The sequence below is a fragment of the Stegodyphus dumicola genome, chromosome 9 (assembly GCF_044657685.1).
Source record: "Stegodyphus dumicola isolate Sdum_Otavi_A_Nest chromosome 9, ASM4465768v1".
NCBI lineage: Eukaryota > Metazoa > Arthropoda > Arachnida > Araneae > Eresidae > Stegodyphus > Stegodyphus dumicola.
Window position 1 is genome coordinate 130,535,562 of NC_140776.1, and position 16,917 is coordinate 130,552,478.

Below are 16,917 nucleotides of genomic sequence, written 5' to 3' on the forward strand. Positions count from 1 at the left end.
CAAATTTTCACAGAACTAGTTTCGAGGGTTTTATTGAACCACCATCGGCAGCTGCAAAAGTGCAAATGAATGAGATAGGATATAATGATCAGATAAGATAAGAAAGTCTGGACAGAAAATAAGCTAGTGGCGCCATCTGTTGATGGAACCAGAACTAAAACATAATTTCTTTAAAGGCCGAAGGCAAAGATGGATTGGAATTAGGATGGTTAACAAGAAGAGAAAGATTTTTTTAAATGTGAAATGCCTCTAGAAAATCCAGTTCTCCAATGGAAGCTATTTTTTGAATAATTTTGGCAGCAGAAAAATTGAAAGTGTGATTTTCGGACCAACAATGTTGGGCAACAGAAGACTTCTGTGTTTCCTTTTTTCTAACATATGCCTTATGTTCCTTGACACCAAATTTTAAGGCTATCTTAGTTTGGCCAATGTAAATTAAACCACACTGGCAAGGAATCCCATAAATACCCAAGGAATTCGTATCCAGAATGGGCTCTTCGAGTATGGAAGTCGGAATTTTATTGATGGGAGAATAAACGACCCGTAATATGGTTTACCATAAACCTTCATCGGTTTGCTTTCACCACACTTTAAATCATGTCATCCGACTAAACAAAAGTTAGCTTCATTTTATTCCTATGTTTTCCGTGCTCTTCAAGTTTGCTCCTCCAAACTATTCCTTGATGAAGAACTAAATTATTTAAAAGCAATAGCCATTGACAGGGGCTTTTCACCCAACATTATTAATCAAGCAGTTAAAAAATTCTCATCTCAACACACTAAAAGGCACACTCTTGTTATAGGAGATTATAAAAATTCTGTTGTCAATCCCTTCTTTCAATCAATTAGCTATAAAGTTGCACATATTTTGCAGAAATTTAACTTTCGGGTCGTTTATTCTCCCATCAATAAAATTCCGAGTTCCATACTCAAGGACCCCATTCCAGATATGAATTCCTGGGGTATTTATAGGATTCCTTGCCAGTGTGGTTTAATTTACATTGGCCAAACTAAGAGAGGTTTAAAATTTCACGTCAAAGAACATGAGGCATATGTTAGAAAAAAGGAAGCACAGAAGTCTTCTGTTGCCCAACATTGTTGGTCCGAAAATCACACTTTAAATTTTTCTGCTGCCAAAATTATTCAAAAAACAGCTTCTATTGGAGAACTGGATTTTCTAGAGGCATTTCACATTTAAAAAAATCTTTCTCTTCTTGTTAACCATCCTAATTCCAATCCATCTTTGCCTTCGGCCTTTAAAGAAATTATGTTTTAGTTCTGGTTCCATCAACAGATGGCGCCACTAGCTTATTTTCTGTCCAGACTTTCTTATCTTATCTGATCATTATATCCTATCTCATTCATTTGCACTTTTGCAGCTGCCGATGGTGGTTCAATAAAACCCTCGAAACTAGTTCTGTGAAAATTTGAAAATATAACGCTGATTTTTGTTGTTTGAGTTCTGAATTAGTATAACTGGATAATTAATTATATCTGAACATATACTACAATGTCATCTTTAGAAACAAAGTAAAACAGAATTATGATTACAATATAAACTGCTTTGTAATCATAATTAATTTTACAGCTTTCTAAAGATCTCCAGTCCTTGAAAATGATGAATTTTAACTTTTAGAAGGAACGTTTCAGTATTTTATATGCTAGGCAATATTCAGCAAAATTAATGGAACAAAATTTTGTTGAAAATTTGGTTAAGCAGCATGCTTTTTGTGGAAATTCAAGATATGCTCCTGAAGTAACTTCACGCATCTCTAAGCCCTTTACTCAATGAAATCGAACTTGAACTACTTACCTGTATCCAGTGGTAGAATACTTCACAATAATTCATATTTGAATGATTTTTCACAATTATGAGTGACATTAGAGAAGCATTTAAATGCAATAATTTTGGAATCTAATCCAGCATTCTTTCTGAACTGTGCACTCACTAGTGCAAAATCGCAGTTCCTTGTACAGTCAAAAGTCGTTAATTCGGACACCCATAATCTGGAACTCAAAGCTATTTCTGCACATGCGCATAGGCATTTTATGCATGCATGCAAGACATTTACGACTGCGCAAGCGCAGAATACGTTTTCGCGTGCGCGTTTAATGTATAGCGGACGGTATACGCTAAAATTATCTAATTATCTACTTCAGTTAATGTTGATGATTGCGTTGTTCCTTAATCTTCGAATTGGATCCGGCTTATTATTTTTTGCAGACTGCAAGAGCAATTTTATAAAAGTAAGCTTGAACTTTCCATTATATCAAATAGAATTTCCGATGCTAGAGCTCCCAAAGGATCTAGAAAACGAAAGTATGTTTCAATGTCCATCAAATAAAAAACGAATTGCTACAAAAAATGGAAAAAGGCATATCCTTTATTTATCTAACCGTTCCGAAATCTGTTTATCAATTTCACGCTGCTCTGCGCCGGGGGAGGGGGGACGTGCGGCGCGCAATGAACTGGAAGTTGATCTGTCAGCACTATCGTTATCTTCAGGGCAGATGTTTTTATTTTATTCGGCTTATAATTCCTTACTAAATGTAGTATTTAATCTCGATGTACTCCGTCTTTGATATGATTTAAATCAAATTCCTCGTCATTATAAATATCACGAATACAAATCAAATAGCTTTCTGGTTGCAATTTTCTAATTTCGGCTACGCGTAAGGTATGCTTTACGCATGCGCGCGTTGAAAGAAATGTTTAATAAAGTAAACAAATAAATATTAAGCTTCTTTTTTTGTAAATTTTGATACCCCTTTAGATCATAATTGCTCATTATTTTATAAATTACGGTTTCATATTTAATTTTATAATTTCTGCATGCCATCTTACCAGATTTAAACCGATGATCTATAATCCGGAATCGCCGAAGTCACGACGAGTCCGGATTAAAGACTTTTGACTGTATTTTAAATATGAAACAAAATTTACAACTTAATTACATGCATATTTCTTATGCATAAAAGCTAAATATTCTTGAAAATTATTACTTCATATTTTATGGCTGTGATGATTATATATTTAACTATAGAAGCTAAAATTTAAATACTCCCATAAATACAAATTAATATGTGCAAACCTTTTCTTTTTCCATTCCAAAATCAGTACATGTATGTTCGGAAAACATGTCATATTCTACAAAGGTTCCAACATCCATCAACAAGTGAATTCGTTCACGAGCAGTCAGTTTCCCCTTTGAAAAATTAAAATATGTTAAATAATAAAATATCAACACTATTATTTATCTAGTAAAGTGCAGTATGCCATTAAATATGCAAAATGACTAATGAAAATGCAAGGTACAATCAAACCATTTCAATTCAAAGCCTATACTAGAGATTCTCAACCAAGGTGTGTGTGTGTGTGGGGGGGGGGACTTTACAGTTTCAGGGCGGTTTTCCTTGTAAAGGCTCTTTTCAGACCGTGGTATAAGTGTCATTAAGGCATAAAATGCGGAAATTCCGTTCACACCTGTGAGACAGGATCTATATTATCAGCCAATTATAGAAACTAAATTTGCACATGCATGGATAGTGTTTACAGCTTTTCCGCTCAGTAGGTTTCACACGTTTGTTCTGATTGGCCGATTCTTATACCAAATCAGGATAGAGTTCAAAATTTCGAACTTTATGCCACAACCCCTAAAACAGATTTTGTGACATAGCACGGTTTGGTTACCTAGCAACAAAGCTCAGTTTAAACCAGTTATAACATTTTTACTACCATATGAACAGAGACTTATTTACCTGTTAAGTATTTAATTTTAGTTTATGAATACAAAAACATTTATTCAAATTTTGGTATTTATTAACATTTTCTGTATTTTTTCTTGTTTAGTTTATAAAACACATTAAAAATAATCTAAATCTAAATACACCTATATGTATTTTTTTTAGTTTGAGAAAAGAGGATGGGAATGATCATCTAGCAATAGCAAAAAGGGTGCATGGGACAAAAAAGATTGAGAAGCACTGGCTTATACAGTCTGACAGACTTCATTAATTTATACAAAACTGTTATTAATAAGGCTATTTGGCCATTACTTTGAACAACCATTTTTATGTCATTTTCTAAGAAGAAATGTGATCCATTCAGGGTCATTCTTCTGGAAACTCATCAGATCTCCGCTGACTATATGTTATTAGCCACAGCATGGGGAAAGTACCATACAACTATGTAGTTACATTTATTGTAAAAAGTATACAAGCTATCCAAGGCTGAATTAAATGAAATTTTCTGATTAAAATGAGGCACCAAAAAATTTCCCACTGCCGTTTTTTTACCATACGCACGATGCAACTAAATCAAGACCGACAAAAAAAAAAAAAAAAAAAACGAATGAAGAAAAAAATTGCAGTAAACAACCCAACCTTAAGTGTTTAAAGGTGTTAATCTGGCTCAGAAGCTGCCTCTTTGCCCAGTGTGTGGCCCAGATGTATCAAAGAACCTTAAATATAGCTAATGATAGTTTGGAAAAGAAGCTATCATAAAATACTGACATTTTCTTATAATAATAAGTTCCAGTTTTGAAAAGCTTCCTCATAACAACAGCCTCCATTTTGTACACAGCACAAAGATTATTGATAAATTAAGGATGTAAACTATCTTCGAAAACCCAGCACTCCTAACAACAATCATTTGTATTTTGCTCATGACGAGAAGAGTTCTGATTTAAGAACACATTATCATATTTTCTTTCTTTTCATATAAATGTTAACAATTCACAATCAGTCACAATTTTCTTATCAAAAGACAAGTTCTGAGTATTCCACATCCTAATGTATTTTCTTAAAAAAAATTTGATTTACCATGAAATGAGGGACATGCAGTTATATATTTACTATTGGGCAAAGACACTGCTGTTGATTAAGTAGTGGAGAAACAATTCAGCTTTATATATAAATATATACGAAAATACAACTATTGACTGGAATAGTTTTATGTATTCTCTGAATATAATCTGACAATCAAATAAGCAAATAGGTTACCATGAAAAAATCATGAATATAAATAAAAATCTGTTTGCATGGGAAAAAAAAGGTTAATCTTTGGATTATGGTAACTTGGCGATTTTTTGGCGACCAACCCTGCTACAGCAACCTGCTAGTTTTTGTTTGGATGCCATTTTTTTTTCCTCGAAGTAAAGGCATTTTTTTTTTTTAACTCAACATTTTTTTTTTTAACAATCTGCTAGCCAAATTACGCTTATGCTAGAAATTTTATGGAACAAAAGTGCTTAATCATGACGAAGATTAGGTGCAAAATTGGGAGAAAGTGCAAAATCACAAACTGCTTGCTGCGTTTTTAAGAATTGCACATATACGGTATCATCCATGTACACGTCGACCTATTTTCACTTAAAAAAAATTCCAGAATTGCACAAAAATGGCATTGTGCACACTCTTGACTTTATCCATGTACACTGCTAAAGTCCTAGCTAGTAACCTTTATCGCCTTACCAAAATGTCACCAAACTACCTGTTACCATATTCCAAAGATTAGCCAAAAAAAAAAAGAGATGGCAGGATTCTTTCACAAAACTGAATATTTGGCTAGTTACACCAAGAAACTGGTAAATTGAATAGTTCGGGTTTTAAGTACAAAAGAAATTACACTCATTTGCAAAAACTGTCAACCACATACGAGAGGAATCAAAGACTGATTCAGACTGTTGTCAAGCATGTAAAACAGGAACTGTAAAAAGCAGCTTATATTTTCCTGGGAAGCATAAATTTCATTTCATTGATCCAACAACAGCTATTCATAAACAAAATATTGAAAGACTGTGGTGGTATGCTAACTGGCAGAATCAATGAGACGGTCTGCCTTTATCATCAGTCTAGCCATGTGGAGCTCATGTTAATGAAATCTTTGGGACAAGAAAATGCTTCTGAGATTATAAAAGCAGTTTTGAAAACATGGCAGCCACAAAGTGTGTGTAAAAAATTACATGAACTTGGCGTTAAAGAAAACGAGCCATAATAATAAAGAAGCACCAAAAAATTCACAATATTTTGCTTTGGATAAGTACTTCTACTACTCATATGGCATAGCCATTATGCACATTAATCCTATCTATGCTGAGGCAGAATATATTTTACTCTGCTATTAGCTCCTAGATCAGACAAAGACAAAGAAAATATTTTATGATCTTGAAGTCTCTGTAACTCACATTTATTACATTCTGGAAGCAAAACATGCTGGAACAAACAGTACAAACTGAGTGACATAGTTTTAGGAATGAAGAATCTTATTCTGCAGCAAAGTTCTTTCACTTTATAAAGCTTTTTGGTGCTTTCACTTAAGCTTTTATAAAGAGATGTTCTATTTGCCAAGAATAAACTGAGGACATAAAGTGACATTTAAATTAGTTTCAATAAAATGAAACCAAGTAATTCTTAACTCTTTTGCAAATTTTTAGAAAGTGATCACAAAAACATCTTCTATTTGACAACAAGATATGTTATGCAAAGTGACTTATACAAAGGATATCGTCATTTTTTTGTATGACAATTATCCAGGGACGTAGCTAGAGGGGGGCAAGGGGGGACATCTGTCTCCAGGCACAGAATTCAAAAGGCGCCAAACTGATGTTAAGACATTTTAGAATTAAAAATGTTTTCCATCCTTGGCTAGCAGTAGGGGATGCGAAATCTTCAGTTGTCCCTGGGCGCTGAAAACCCTAGCTACGACTCTGCAATTATCAAATTAGAAATATATTTACACATAGAAAGAGTGAATATATAAGCAGACTATTCAATTATACTTTCCAGAAGTAAAATGAGCTGGATAAAGGTCTGCTGAGTAAATAATAATATTTTGTACAGTTCTTGATAAGCTTTAAGAAACATGTTTCTATTTTTAATAAAAAAGAAGCTCTATCTGAGTTTGAATGTTCTGAAAAGCTATTTTATCAGTCTTCATAACTCTGATGAAATACCTTTTTCCAGAACATTTAGACCAGTGTTTCTCAAATTTTTCTAATTGTGGAACACTTTTTAATTCTAAAATTTTCAAGGGTCACTAAAGTAATTTTGGGGTTTTAATTGCAATAAATGATAATACAGATATATAAGGTAAAGAAAAAAAATAAACATTTATTCCAATTTTTATATCATAATTATAAAAGAAATGTTTTTCAACCTATAATTTTATGAAAAATGAGACAAACTCACTAGGTGAAGCAAAAAAACATTAAAATAAAATTAAAACTTTTAGTTTTCAACCACTCTGATGTGTTTGAGTTCTTGAATTGCAAATTCTTTTATTGTAAATTGTCATGCACATTGTTAGAAATCTGACTTCTTATATCAGATGCAGTATCAAATCGGTTCCTATGTACTTGGACTTTGTTGCAGCATAATGTGAAAAACCAGCTTTGCACAGATATGTTAGAACAAAAGGAAGTAAAATTTGTTTTTCTCTTTAAATTTCTTTTAAGAGTTGTTTTAAATTGTGTTATATAAACATCGTTTTGTTCTCAGTTTTATAATTTTTCCTGGAATACAGTCTGAGAAATGCAAATTTAGGCAATGAGATTCTGCATTTGAGATTTTTTTCTCTCGTGAAAGATTTCAGTTTTACAGATTTCTAATGAAAAAGGGGAATGTACAACTATCCTGAGTTTAAATCCAATTTCAAGGAAAATCTTTTATAAAGCACAGAATAACTGGGTTTTCTGTTGTTAACTGTGGCCTCAAATTTATGTTCCATTATTCAATACTTTATTTATAAAAGAAGAAAAAAATGGCTAAAATTAAAGCTGGAAAAGCAAGTTGAGACTTCTCCAGACATTTTAATATTCAAATAGTATTGTCTTAGTTTATCTTTCACTTATCAATTTTTATTACAGACATTTTTCCTATTGATTAAAATCTGCCTCGCAATATTTCTGATAGTGATAGAAGGTTCTGAAAGCTAACTAAGGAAATTTTATTGGAATTTTAGTCCTGATCGGGGGGGGGATGTGATGCAAGTTTAATGACTACTGCACTAAATGAAAAACACTAATATTCCCATCAAAATCAGCCAAAAATTATAAAATCATATTCAGAAGGAGAAATCTGAAAACATTAGAATATATTTCTTCCCCACCAGAATACAGAATTCTGATAAGTAGAGGACATATTAAAAAAACACACACATATATATCATTATTTATTATCAAAAGCATTGCATTTTACTATTAAAAAAAAAACTCAGTCATCCTTTTTCTCTAAGTTAAAACTCCGAAAGATTTATTCATTTTTTTTTTCATTACAATTAAAGTATCAAATGCTAGTATCGTTCCATGCAATACCTTTTTATGCTGAGCTTCAATTCGTTTAGGCCCACCACCAAAAATAGCTTTCTTTCTTCTTTCTTCGATTTCATTTTTAACGCTTAATGTATGAGCAATACCACTTGAAGACATACGGCAAGAACTAAGGTTAAAATCATATAGCCATTTAGGTAGATTTCTACCAAATTTCACAACGCGTAGAGACATTTTTACGCCTTTTAATAAACTTTTAAACCAGGAAGGATACCTAGCCTTTCAAAACAGAAAAATAGATGTCAATAATTGTTACTGATAGCTAAGAAAAGAAAGGCAGAAGTTTAATTTATAATTAACATTTATTTTAAATTTACTAGATTACAACAGCTCACGTTTACGGATCTGCGGCAACGGCCGCACCCGTCACATAAACAAACTTATCTAAATAAATACTTTATCTGGCAAATAAACAAACAAAAAAGTTTACGTCCTTTATATCATGTAGTCTTTCTGCTCGATATGCGTATTAAAGGCGTGTAAAATATGTTTATTTCTACTAAAATTAATTATAGTCCTAAATATTATTTATTAAAATTATTCAAAGAGATTCGTTATAATTCTGTTCTTATAACTTTTGTTCTAATACTTTCTCATTTGATTACGGTGCTAACCAAAGAAGAACTATAACCAAAGAAGTTCCTTTCTATTTGTTTATGTTTTGCGGGTTTATTTGAGGGTTTAAAAATATGAATTAGCTTTTTGTTTTGAAGACGTGAAGTGGAAATTACTGTACTATAAATTTAAGATTTATAATTATTTTATCTGTCCTTAAAATGTCAAATTTTAAGCGCGGAGATTTGATATTTTTATCAAAACCCTATGTCTATGTGCTCAACAATAACCAAAGAGGCAAACGTTGTGATCATTGTTTCCTGAAGTAAGTTCATAATGCTGATTCTTTTGCATGAAGATTTTTTTTTTATCAATTAACATATTTTCTTGACGCGCATATAGCATATCACTTCTGGAAAGAGTCTGAAAATGAGTTAATCTTTAGGAAAAGATGTTCCGGTGATTTTGACCATGAAATTTAATGAATCACTCAGAAATGTGACTAGTAAAAAAGTCATCAACCAGAAACTTGCTTTAAATAGGTTTTCAGTCAGCATTTATTAATTAATATATTTCTTCCCCACCAGAATACAGAATTCTGATAATTAGAGGACATATTAAAAAAACACACACATATATATCATTATTTATTATCAAAAGCATTGCATTTTACTATTAAAAAAAAAACTCAGTCATCCTTTTTCTCTAAGTTAAAACTCCGAAAGATTTATTCATTTTTTTTTTTCATTACAATTAAAGTATCAAATGCTAGTATCGTTCCATGCAATACCTTTTTATGCTGAGCTTCAATTCGTTTAGGCCCACCACCAAAAATAGCTTTCTTTCTTCTTTCTTCGATTTCATTTTTAACGCTTAATGTATGAACAATACCACTTGAAGACATACGGCAAGAACTAAGGTTAAAATCATATAGCCATTTAGGTAGATTTCTACCAAATTTCACAACGCGTAGAGACATTTTTACGCCTTTTAATAAACTTTTAAACCAGGAAGGATACCTAGCCTTTCAAAACAGAAAACATTAAAGTTGCTTGTTAACTGTGCTAGGCAGCTGGGTAATTAATTATAAGATGTGAAGTCAGAAGGATTAAAAAGAAATCTAAGAAGGTAAATGTAGCTTAAGTTAGCTGTGCAAATATTAGTCAGATACGAAGGAATACAAATTCTAGAAAGAAATTAAACATAGCTGTATAATCATAGGTAATATTTTTTAAGGCCTTATTTGGTATCATTTTGTACTTTTTAGTTTATTTATAATCTCTTTTTGGGGAGGGGGACAGGGTCATATTCAGTATTTTGTTGTTGTTTTCAGTTTGATAAAACGTAAGTTTTGGTATTATTTGATTTGTGTAGTGATATGTGATTAAAAAAGTGATCTCTAAAAATTATCTCCCTCAACTTATCTACTTTTCCACGTTTGTCTTTTTGGGAGTTATTGTTTCAGTATGGTTACTAAAGAATTTTTAGACTGAAGACGAAAAAGAAAAAAAATGCTCTGTGTGCAAATACGTAGTCAAAGTGCTATTATAAATTCTGTATGCTGGTACAGATGTTGATTATACAAGTGAAGCCTGCTGACTGAAGCCGAAATGGAAAATGATTGCTCACAGTTCCTCTGTGAAAGACAGAGAATCATCAGCTCTTATAATTTAGTTTAAAATAACATGATTGTTGGAGAAGTCAAATGTCAAGAATCAGCATAATATTTGTAGGTTTTGGAGGTCTAGTTTTCATGATTTAACTGCAGAACCATCCTCCTCAGCTGCCTAAGTGCGAATGCATTAGGTGCATTTGCACGTGTAGAGAAGATGGATGATTCCTTTTCAAGATGGGCCCACCAGCGGCCGAGTAGTAAAGACGCTGAACACTGGTAGTTTGGTCCGAGGTTCGAATTCCGCGAACGGTCTGACTGCATGGGCATTTTCGTGGTTTTCCCTGTGTGTAACGTGTATACGAGCCAGTTCCCTTAGAAAGTCGTCCATTAAGGTATCCCTCCCTTTAGGCAGATAGCCCTCATGTTCTTTGCCATAATTGAATAATCCAATCCAATCCTTTTCAAGACACTCCCTTGAAAAGTAATGGGTGGTCAAAAAGTACTGTATACAGAAATACTAGAAAGTATTTGCATTGTGTCGTGCACTTAACCAAGAAGTGCAGTAAAGCATAAGTAATCTGTTTTGTTTTTCAAGGTTGATTTGCAAAATGCAAATTGTATTAAATTATGATTATCTTCACCTGTTTACTGACACCTGTTACTCACAAGTCATCGGCTAATCTTTGAAATATGGTAACAGGTAGTTTGCCGACAGGTAGTAAGGCGATAAAGGTTACTAGCTAGGACTTTAGCAGTGTACATGGATAAAGTCAAGAGTGTGCATAATGCCATTTTTGTGCAATTCTGGGATGTTTTTTTAAGTGAAAATAGGTCGACGTGTACATGGATGATACTGTGTATGTGCAATTCTTAAAAATGTGGCAAGCAGTGGGCGATTCTGCACTTCCTCCCAATTTCACACCTAATCTTCGTCATGATTAAGCACTTTTGTTCCATAAAAGTTCTAAAAAATGTTGAGTAAAAAAAAAAAAAAAACATGCCTTTACTTCGTGAAAACAAAATGGTGTCCAAAAAAAAAAAAAAAAAAAAAACTAGCAGGTTTCTGTAGCAGGGTTGGTCACCAAATTTTCACCAAAAAATCGTTAAGTTACCATAATCTGAAGATTAACAAAGTCATCAACTCATTGCCAACTAATTTTTGTCTAAGTAATACAGTCAAAAGTCGTTAATCTGGACTCGTCGGGACTTGTCGGGCGATTCCGGATTATCGATTTTTCCGGATTATAGATCATCAGTTTAAATCTGGTAAGATGGCATGCAGAAATTACAAAATTAAAAATATGAAACCGTAATTTATGAAATAAAGAACAATTATGATCTAAAGGGTATCAAAATTTACAAAAAGGAAAAGCTTAATATTTGTTTGTTTACTTTATTAAACATTTCTTTCAATGTAAGTTGTTTAAGTTGCTTCATTTCATGTGACAATACTTTCTCTTTAATTCTATTAAACAGACATAATTTCTTGTTTAGTTACAAAGTTCCGCTGTTCAAGTCCTATAATTGATGTGCCGAGAATACCAACTAATTTGTCAATCGAAATGTTTTCGTTTTCAATAACCTCTCTGTCACTTTATTCACTATCAGAAGCGAATTATAATGACGAGGAACTTGATTTAAATCATATCAAAGACGGAGTACATCGAGATGAAATACTACATTTAGTAAGGAATTATAAGCCAAATAAAATAAAAACATCTGCCCTGAAGATAAGGATAGTGCTGACAGATCAACTTCCAATTCATTGCGCGCCACAGCGTTTCTCCCCCCCCCTGCCGCAGAGCAGCGTGAAATTGATAAACAAATTTCGGATTTCAAAACATACTTTCGCTTTGTAGATCCTTTACATATTAGTAAATATATATCGGAAATTCTATTTGACATAATTGAAAGTCAAATAGAACTTACTTTTATAAAATTGCTCTAACAGTCTGCAAAAAATAATAAGCCGGATCCAATTTGAAGATTAAGGAACAATGCAATCTGCAACATTAACTGAATTAGATAATTTTAGCTTAGCTTATACCCTCCGTTATACATTAAACGCGCATGCGTAAACGTATTATGCGCTTGCGCACACACAAATTCGCAGCCGTAAAGGTCTTACGCGCATGCGAAACGCATAGACGTCGTACCGCGTCACGCATAGGCGTTATGCGCGTAATGCATAGGCGACGTACGTTAATGCGATGCATGCGCAGAAAGTTTGTAGCTTTGAGGTACGGATTATAGATCATTCCGTATTATGGGTGTCCGAATTAACGACTTTTGACTGTATACAAAAGACAACAGCAGTTTTCCAAATGGCAGTGCACTGAGAATTCCAGGAAAAAGCAATCAATCAATAAATGAAAGAAAGCAGGAAACATCCATATTAAAATTCTTACCTTTTTCAAGAAATCCTTGTGTAATTTTGTTTTTGCTATGCTCTTTCCAAGTACTCACTCGTTTACCAGAGAATATGTTTTCACTTAAAAAGTCATCTGAGAATTGCAGAAGTTTGGCATTGTATGCAAACTTGGCATTGCACAGGGGCAGTACCTAGAAACAGCTTATATGCTAGTCTTTGTAATTGTATTTGGGGATAATTCCAGTTTTTCTTACAAAACTTTACTTTTTATATTCTTTTGTCCATCAATAAAGAAATGAATACTCTTGTAAATGAGATATGGCTATCTCCGAAACAGTTTTTGACTCACATTCTAATACTCTGCTTGTAGTTTTTCACATCGCAATAAAATTTGATAATTTAAGTACAACTTTATGGAATGAGAATTTTCGTATTCTCAACAGTTGGGTAAAATGATATATTTCTAAAGAAATAACGCACTTTCTTTTTCATTAGACAGCAAACACCACCGTACCATTATGATTCAATCTAAAAAATAAAAAAATGTACACAGTGCAGAAACACGAAAAAGAAAATGCACTTGATGCAAAAAGACAAGTGCTAATCAGAAAAAAGACAATCTAATGTAGAAGGTGGAAATCCTTTTCCACTGAACTGTCATTACAATGTCGTCTGCTGTGCACACGTGCACATAACAACATAATTACATTTTGACGGTATTATGGGTTGCCACAAAACTATTTGTGTGACATAGTGGTGATGCAAAAATATTTTGGCCGTATGAATACTTTTAAGGGGATGGTGCTCAGAAAATCAGAAATAACAAAAATTTCTGTGAGGGACATTTGGTCATTTTATAATTGCTTGAAGTTCTACCCATTGTTCAAAAGCTTACCATTAGATTAGTTACAAAATCTTCAACCTACATAAGACTTTTAATTTTTGCTATCAAGTTTACACAAAGGAATATCACTGGACAGTTTGAAACTAGTATAATGTAAAAAAAATAGTTTTGAAAATATTAAAATATATAACATAGGCTGTTCTTTGGAATATGGTAACAGGTGATTTGCTGGTGAAGATTGCTAAGTGGAGGTGTAAAGATGATCAGCAGTAATTTCAAAGTTTTCGAGTAACAATTTTATGTACGCCAAATAAGTTACAGGTTTTAAACAACTAAATTATACATATTACTAAATATATATATTTGGCCGTAAGCTGTTGTACATAAAATTTTGATTTTATTAAATTTTATACAATGCTTAATAATTTTATTAGCTTTCATATATCTTTCCTATTTTGAATTTTAGGAATGACAATCTGAAACGTTGCAGTCAGTGTGAATTTCTTTATTTTTGTGATAGAAATTGTCAGGTTTGTATTAAACTTTCTTTACTAAATTTTGAAATCAAATACAGTTGCATGAGCATGATCTTCTGCATGGCCTTGTCAAGTAACATCAAAATATCAGTTTTAGTAAATTTTAAAAATTTGATATGGCTTGAACCAATTATTAGACAATAAGGCAGATGCTGTATGAATATTGAAGTTATTGGATTGTTGTAAATAAAATGGCCAAATCAAAAATCAATTAGAAAAGAAGAGAATAAAAGAAAAAAAAAAAGTACCAAATATCATTTAATCAAAATAATGGCTATAATAAATCTCCAGCTGCATTGTTGCAAATTGTGGTAAGATAAGTTATACCATATTTGTAAAAGTCTATCTGTGTAAATCATCCATTGCCTAATAAATAGATGCATCATTACCAAAACATTTCTTGGACAAAAAATGGCTCAGCTCTCATAATAAGAAAATGGTAACTGGTTGGAGAAATGTTAGAAGAATATAGAGGCTGCAACAACAACATTATATCTCAAGTTGTTGATTTGTTGTGCAGTTGACACTGACGTATATAGTTAGGCATTATCCTGAAGAAACATGACTCCATGTCTAGTCACATATATTGTTTACTTAAGATATTAGTTAGAGTTGACTTTAAGGTACCCCTTGTATTATGGCGAAGTTGTTGTTTCATTTATCGCCAAGTTGTTGTTTCATTTATGGTAGCCTGAGTAGTTGAATGTTATGGAAACCCTATTTTATTGGGTACATGATTCTGGGAAATTTTGAATCATGGGATGTTTTGTAAGAGCTTTTGTGGTATGTGTTGGTTTTATTGTTTAGATGGTAGAATGGCTGAATGTAGTAAGATTAATTTGAAGTTTCTATATGATTTGGAATGAAAGGGGAAAAGAGTGTTAATTGACTGGTGTGTAAATGAAGGTTCACTTAGTAGCCATTATAAGTGTCCTGTATATAGGAAGGATATCCGTCTAATCGACTGTAAAAACCGTTTAGATGGATTTGAATTGGTTTGTAGAAAGAAACGTTCAGATGTGGCGATGCCAATATACGGATTCGAGTTCAGATTATTTTAGGAAGTTTTTGGATGCTGTTAAGGAATTTTGTGTGCCACAGACTAAAGACGAAGGAACTTCTAAATAGGGAGAGTGGATATTTGCTTTTGTAGTGCTTAAATGTATAACATGTTTTTTCTTTTTAATGTTATTTTATTGTTTTGTTTAAAATGCAGTTTATTGAGATTATGTATTTTTGTTTGCCTGTATTGTAGAATTGGGTGCTCCTTTGACTTTTTAAGTGAAAATATATAAATGTGTACTGGACAAAGTGAAAGGAGTGTGCAATGCAAGTTTGTGCAATTCTTGGATTTTTTAGCGTGAAAATAGGTCAACGTGTACATGGATAAAGTCAAGGGAGTGTGCAATGCCATTTTTGTGCAATTCGGGGATTTTTTTTTAAGTGAAAATAGGTTGATGTGTACATGGATACTGAGTTTTTGATGCAAGCCAAAATAATAAGTCAAAGAATTGTACAAACTCGATATCCATGTACCGCTGAAAATCACTGCTGAAAGTTTCGCCAAGGGGTACCCTAAAATACACTTTTACCAAGATATTTGTTATGCATTTGCTACGTATCTATAAAATACTGAGCTAAATTTGTTGTTTCATCTCATGGAATGAATAATACCACTAGAAGACTACCATACAGTGAACAACATCTCCTTTGAATGCACAAATGCCTTTAATCCTTCCTGGAGTGTCCAACCATTGTGATAAATATGTACAGTTTTTGTAAAATATCCAATTCTCATCCACAGTCACAATCCATTGCAAGAACCATTTTCCATGATGCAGCCGTTTATCAAGTTACTTTACTTTTCCTGTTATTACTAAGTGTCATCAAAACAGTTGTATGTTTAGTATGTGCATGAAACTGCATGATTAATTGTATGGAATATCACATGGTGGATATTTCATACAGTTTGGTACCATCCTGTTATCAGGATTGGGTTCAGAAATGTGTGTATGTATGCATGTATATGTTCATGCATTAATGTAAGAATGTATGTGTGTATACATATACACATATATGCTCATACATACATGCACACATCCATACAATTCTGAATCCTGTCCCGATAAACAGAACAATACATACAGTTTATCATAGAACTGATTCAATTATATCATTTAGTTTGATTCAGTGGATGAAATATGATGGTCACAGGACTCATATGCGAATGGATATATCCTAAGTTCTTCTTTCATTTAATGATTTATCATTGTTTTATACTGTAGCCATTACAGAACTTTTCATTTCAACTAGTAAAGATATAACAACTTCAATTGACTGGTTTCTGTATTTCTCTTAATATGGTAGTATTCGGTGTTTAATGTTCATTGAATGAAACAAATAGTATAGTTGCATCGATCTTGTTGTGTCGTGAATTTTTAATTGTGCTTATGTTATTTAATTAATCAATATTTGAGTTTTTTATTTGTATTTCATTTAAATTTTAAATTGTAAAGAGTGTTATAGATATAATTGCAACTGCTAAAATCTTTAGCTATATATTTTTCTATGGTTTGATTTTTCTAACAAAGATAGGGAGTGTTTCTTTGGACTGAAATGACTTCTTTCCCCATAGCTTTCACGATAGCAGAGGCAGTACACTGGTGTGC

General features: G+C 32.6%; 2 protein-coding genes across 5 annotated transcripts in view; one reads left to right on the forward strand and one right to left on the reverse strand.

Moving 5' to 3' along the window:
• LOC118196811 (propionyl-CoA carboxylase beta chain, mitochondrial-like) overlaps positions 1-8,711 on the reverse strand; it is a 43,921-nt gene extending 35,210 nt beyond the window's left edge. The window contains exons 1-2 of the mRNA XM_085824117.1: positions 8,313-8,711; positions 3,093-3,206 (exon numbers count right to left, since the gene is read on the reverse strand). Coding sequence (XP_085680243.1) covers positions 3,093-3,206; positions 8,313-8,501 — 303 coding nt within the window. The 5' untranslated portion in view covers positions 8,502-8,711. The remainder of the gene's footprint in view (positions 1-3,092; positions 3,207-8,312) is intronic.
• A 95-nt stretch (positions 8,712-8,806) lies between these two features.
• The window catches only part of LOC118196812 (histone-lysine N-methyltransferase SMYD3-like), a 61,155-nt gene continuing 53,044 nt past the window's right edge, over positions 8,807-16,917 (forward strand). For 2 of the 4 annotated variants that reach the window (XM_085824120.1, XM_085824122.1), the window contains exons 1-2: positions 8,807-9,207; positions 14,179-14,242. In XM_085824120.1, coding sequence (XP_085680246.1) covers positions 9,104-9,207; positions 14,179-14,242 — 168 coding nt within the window. In that variant the 5' untranslated portion in view covers positions 8,807-9,103. The remainder of the gene's footprint in view (positions 9,208-14,178; positions 14,243-16,917) is intronic. The other 2 variants (XM_085824119.1, XM_085824118.1) reach the window with 2 other exon arrangements.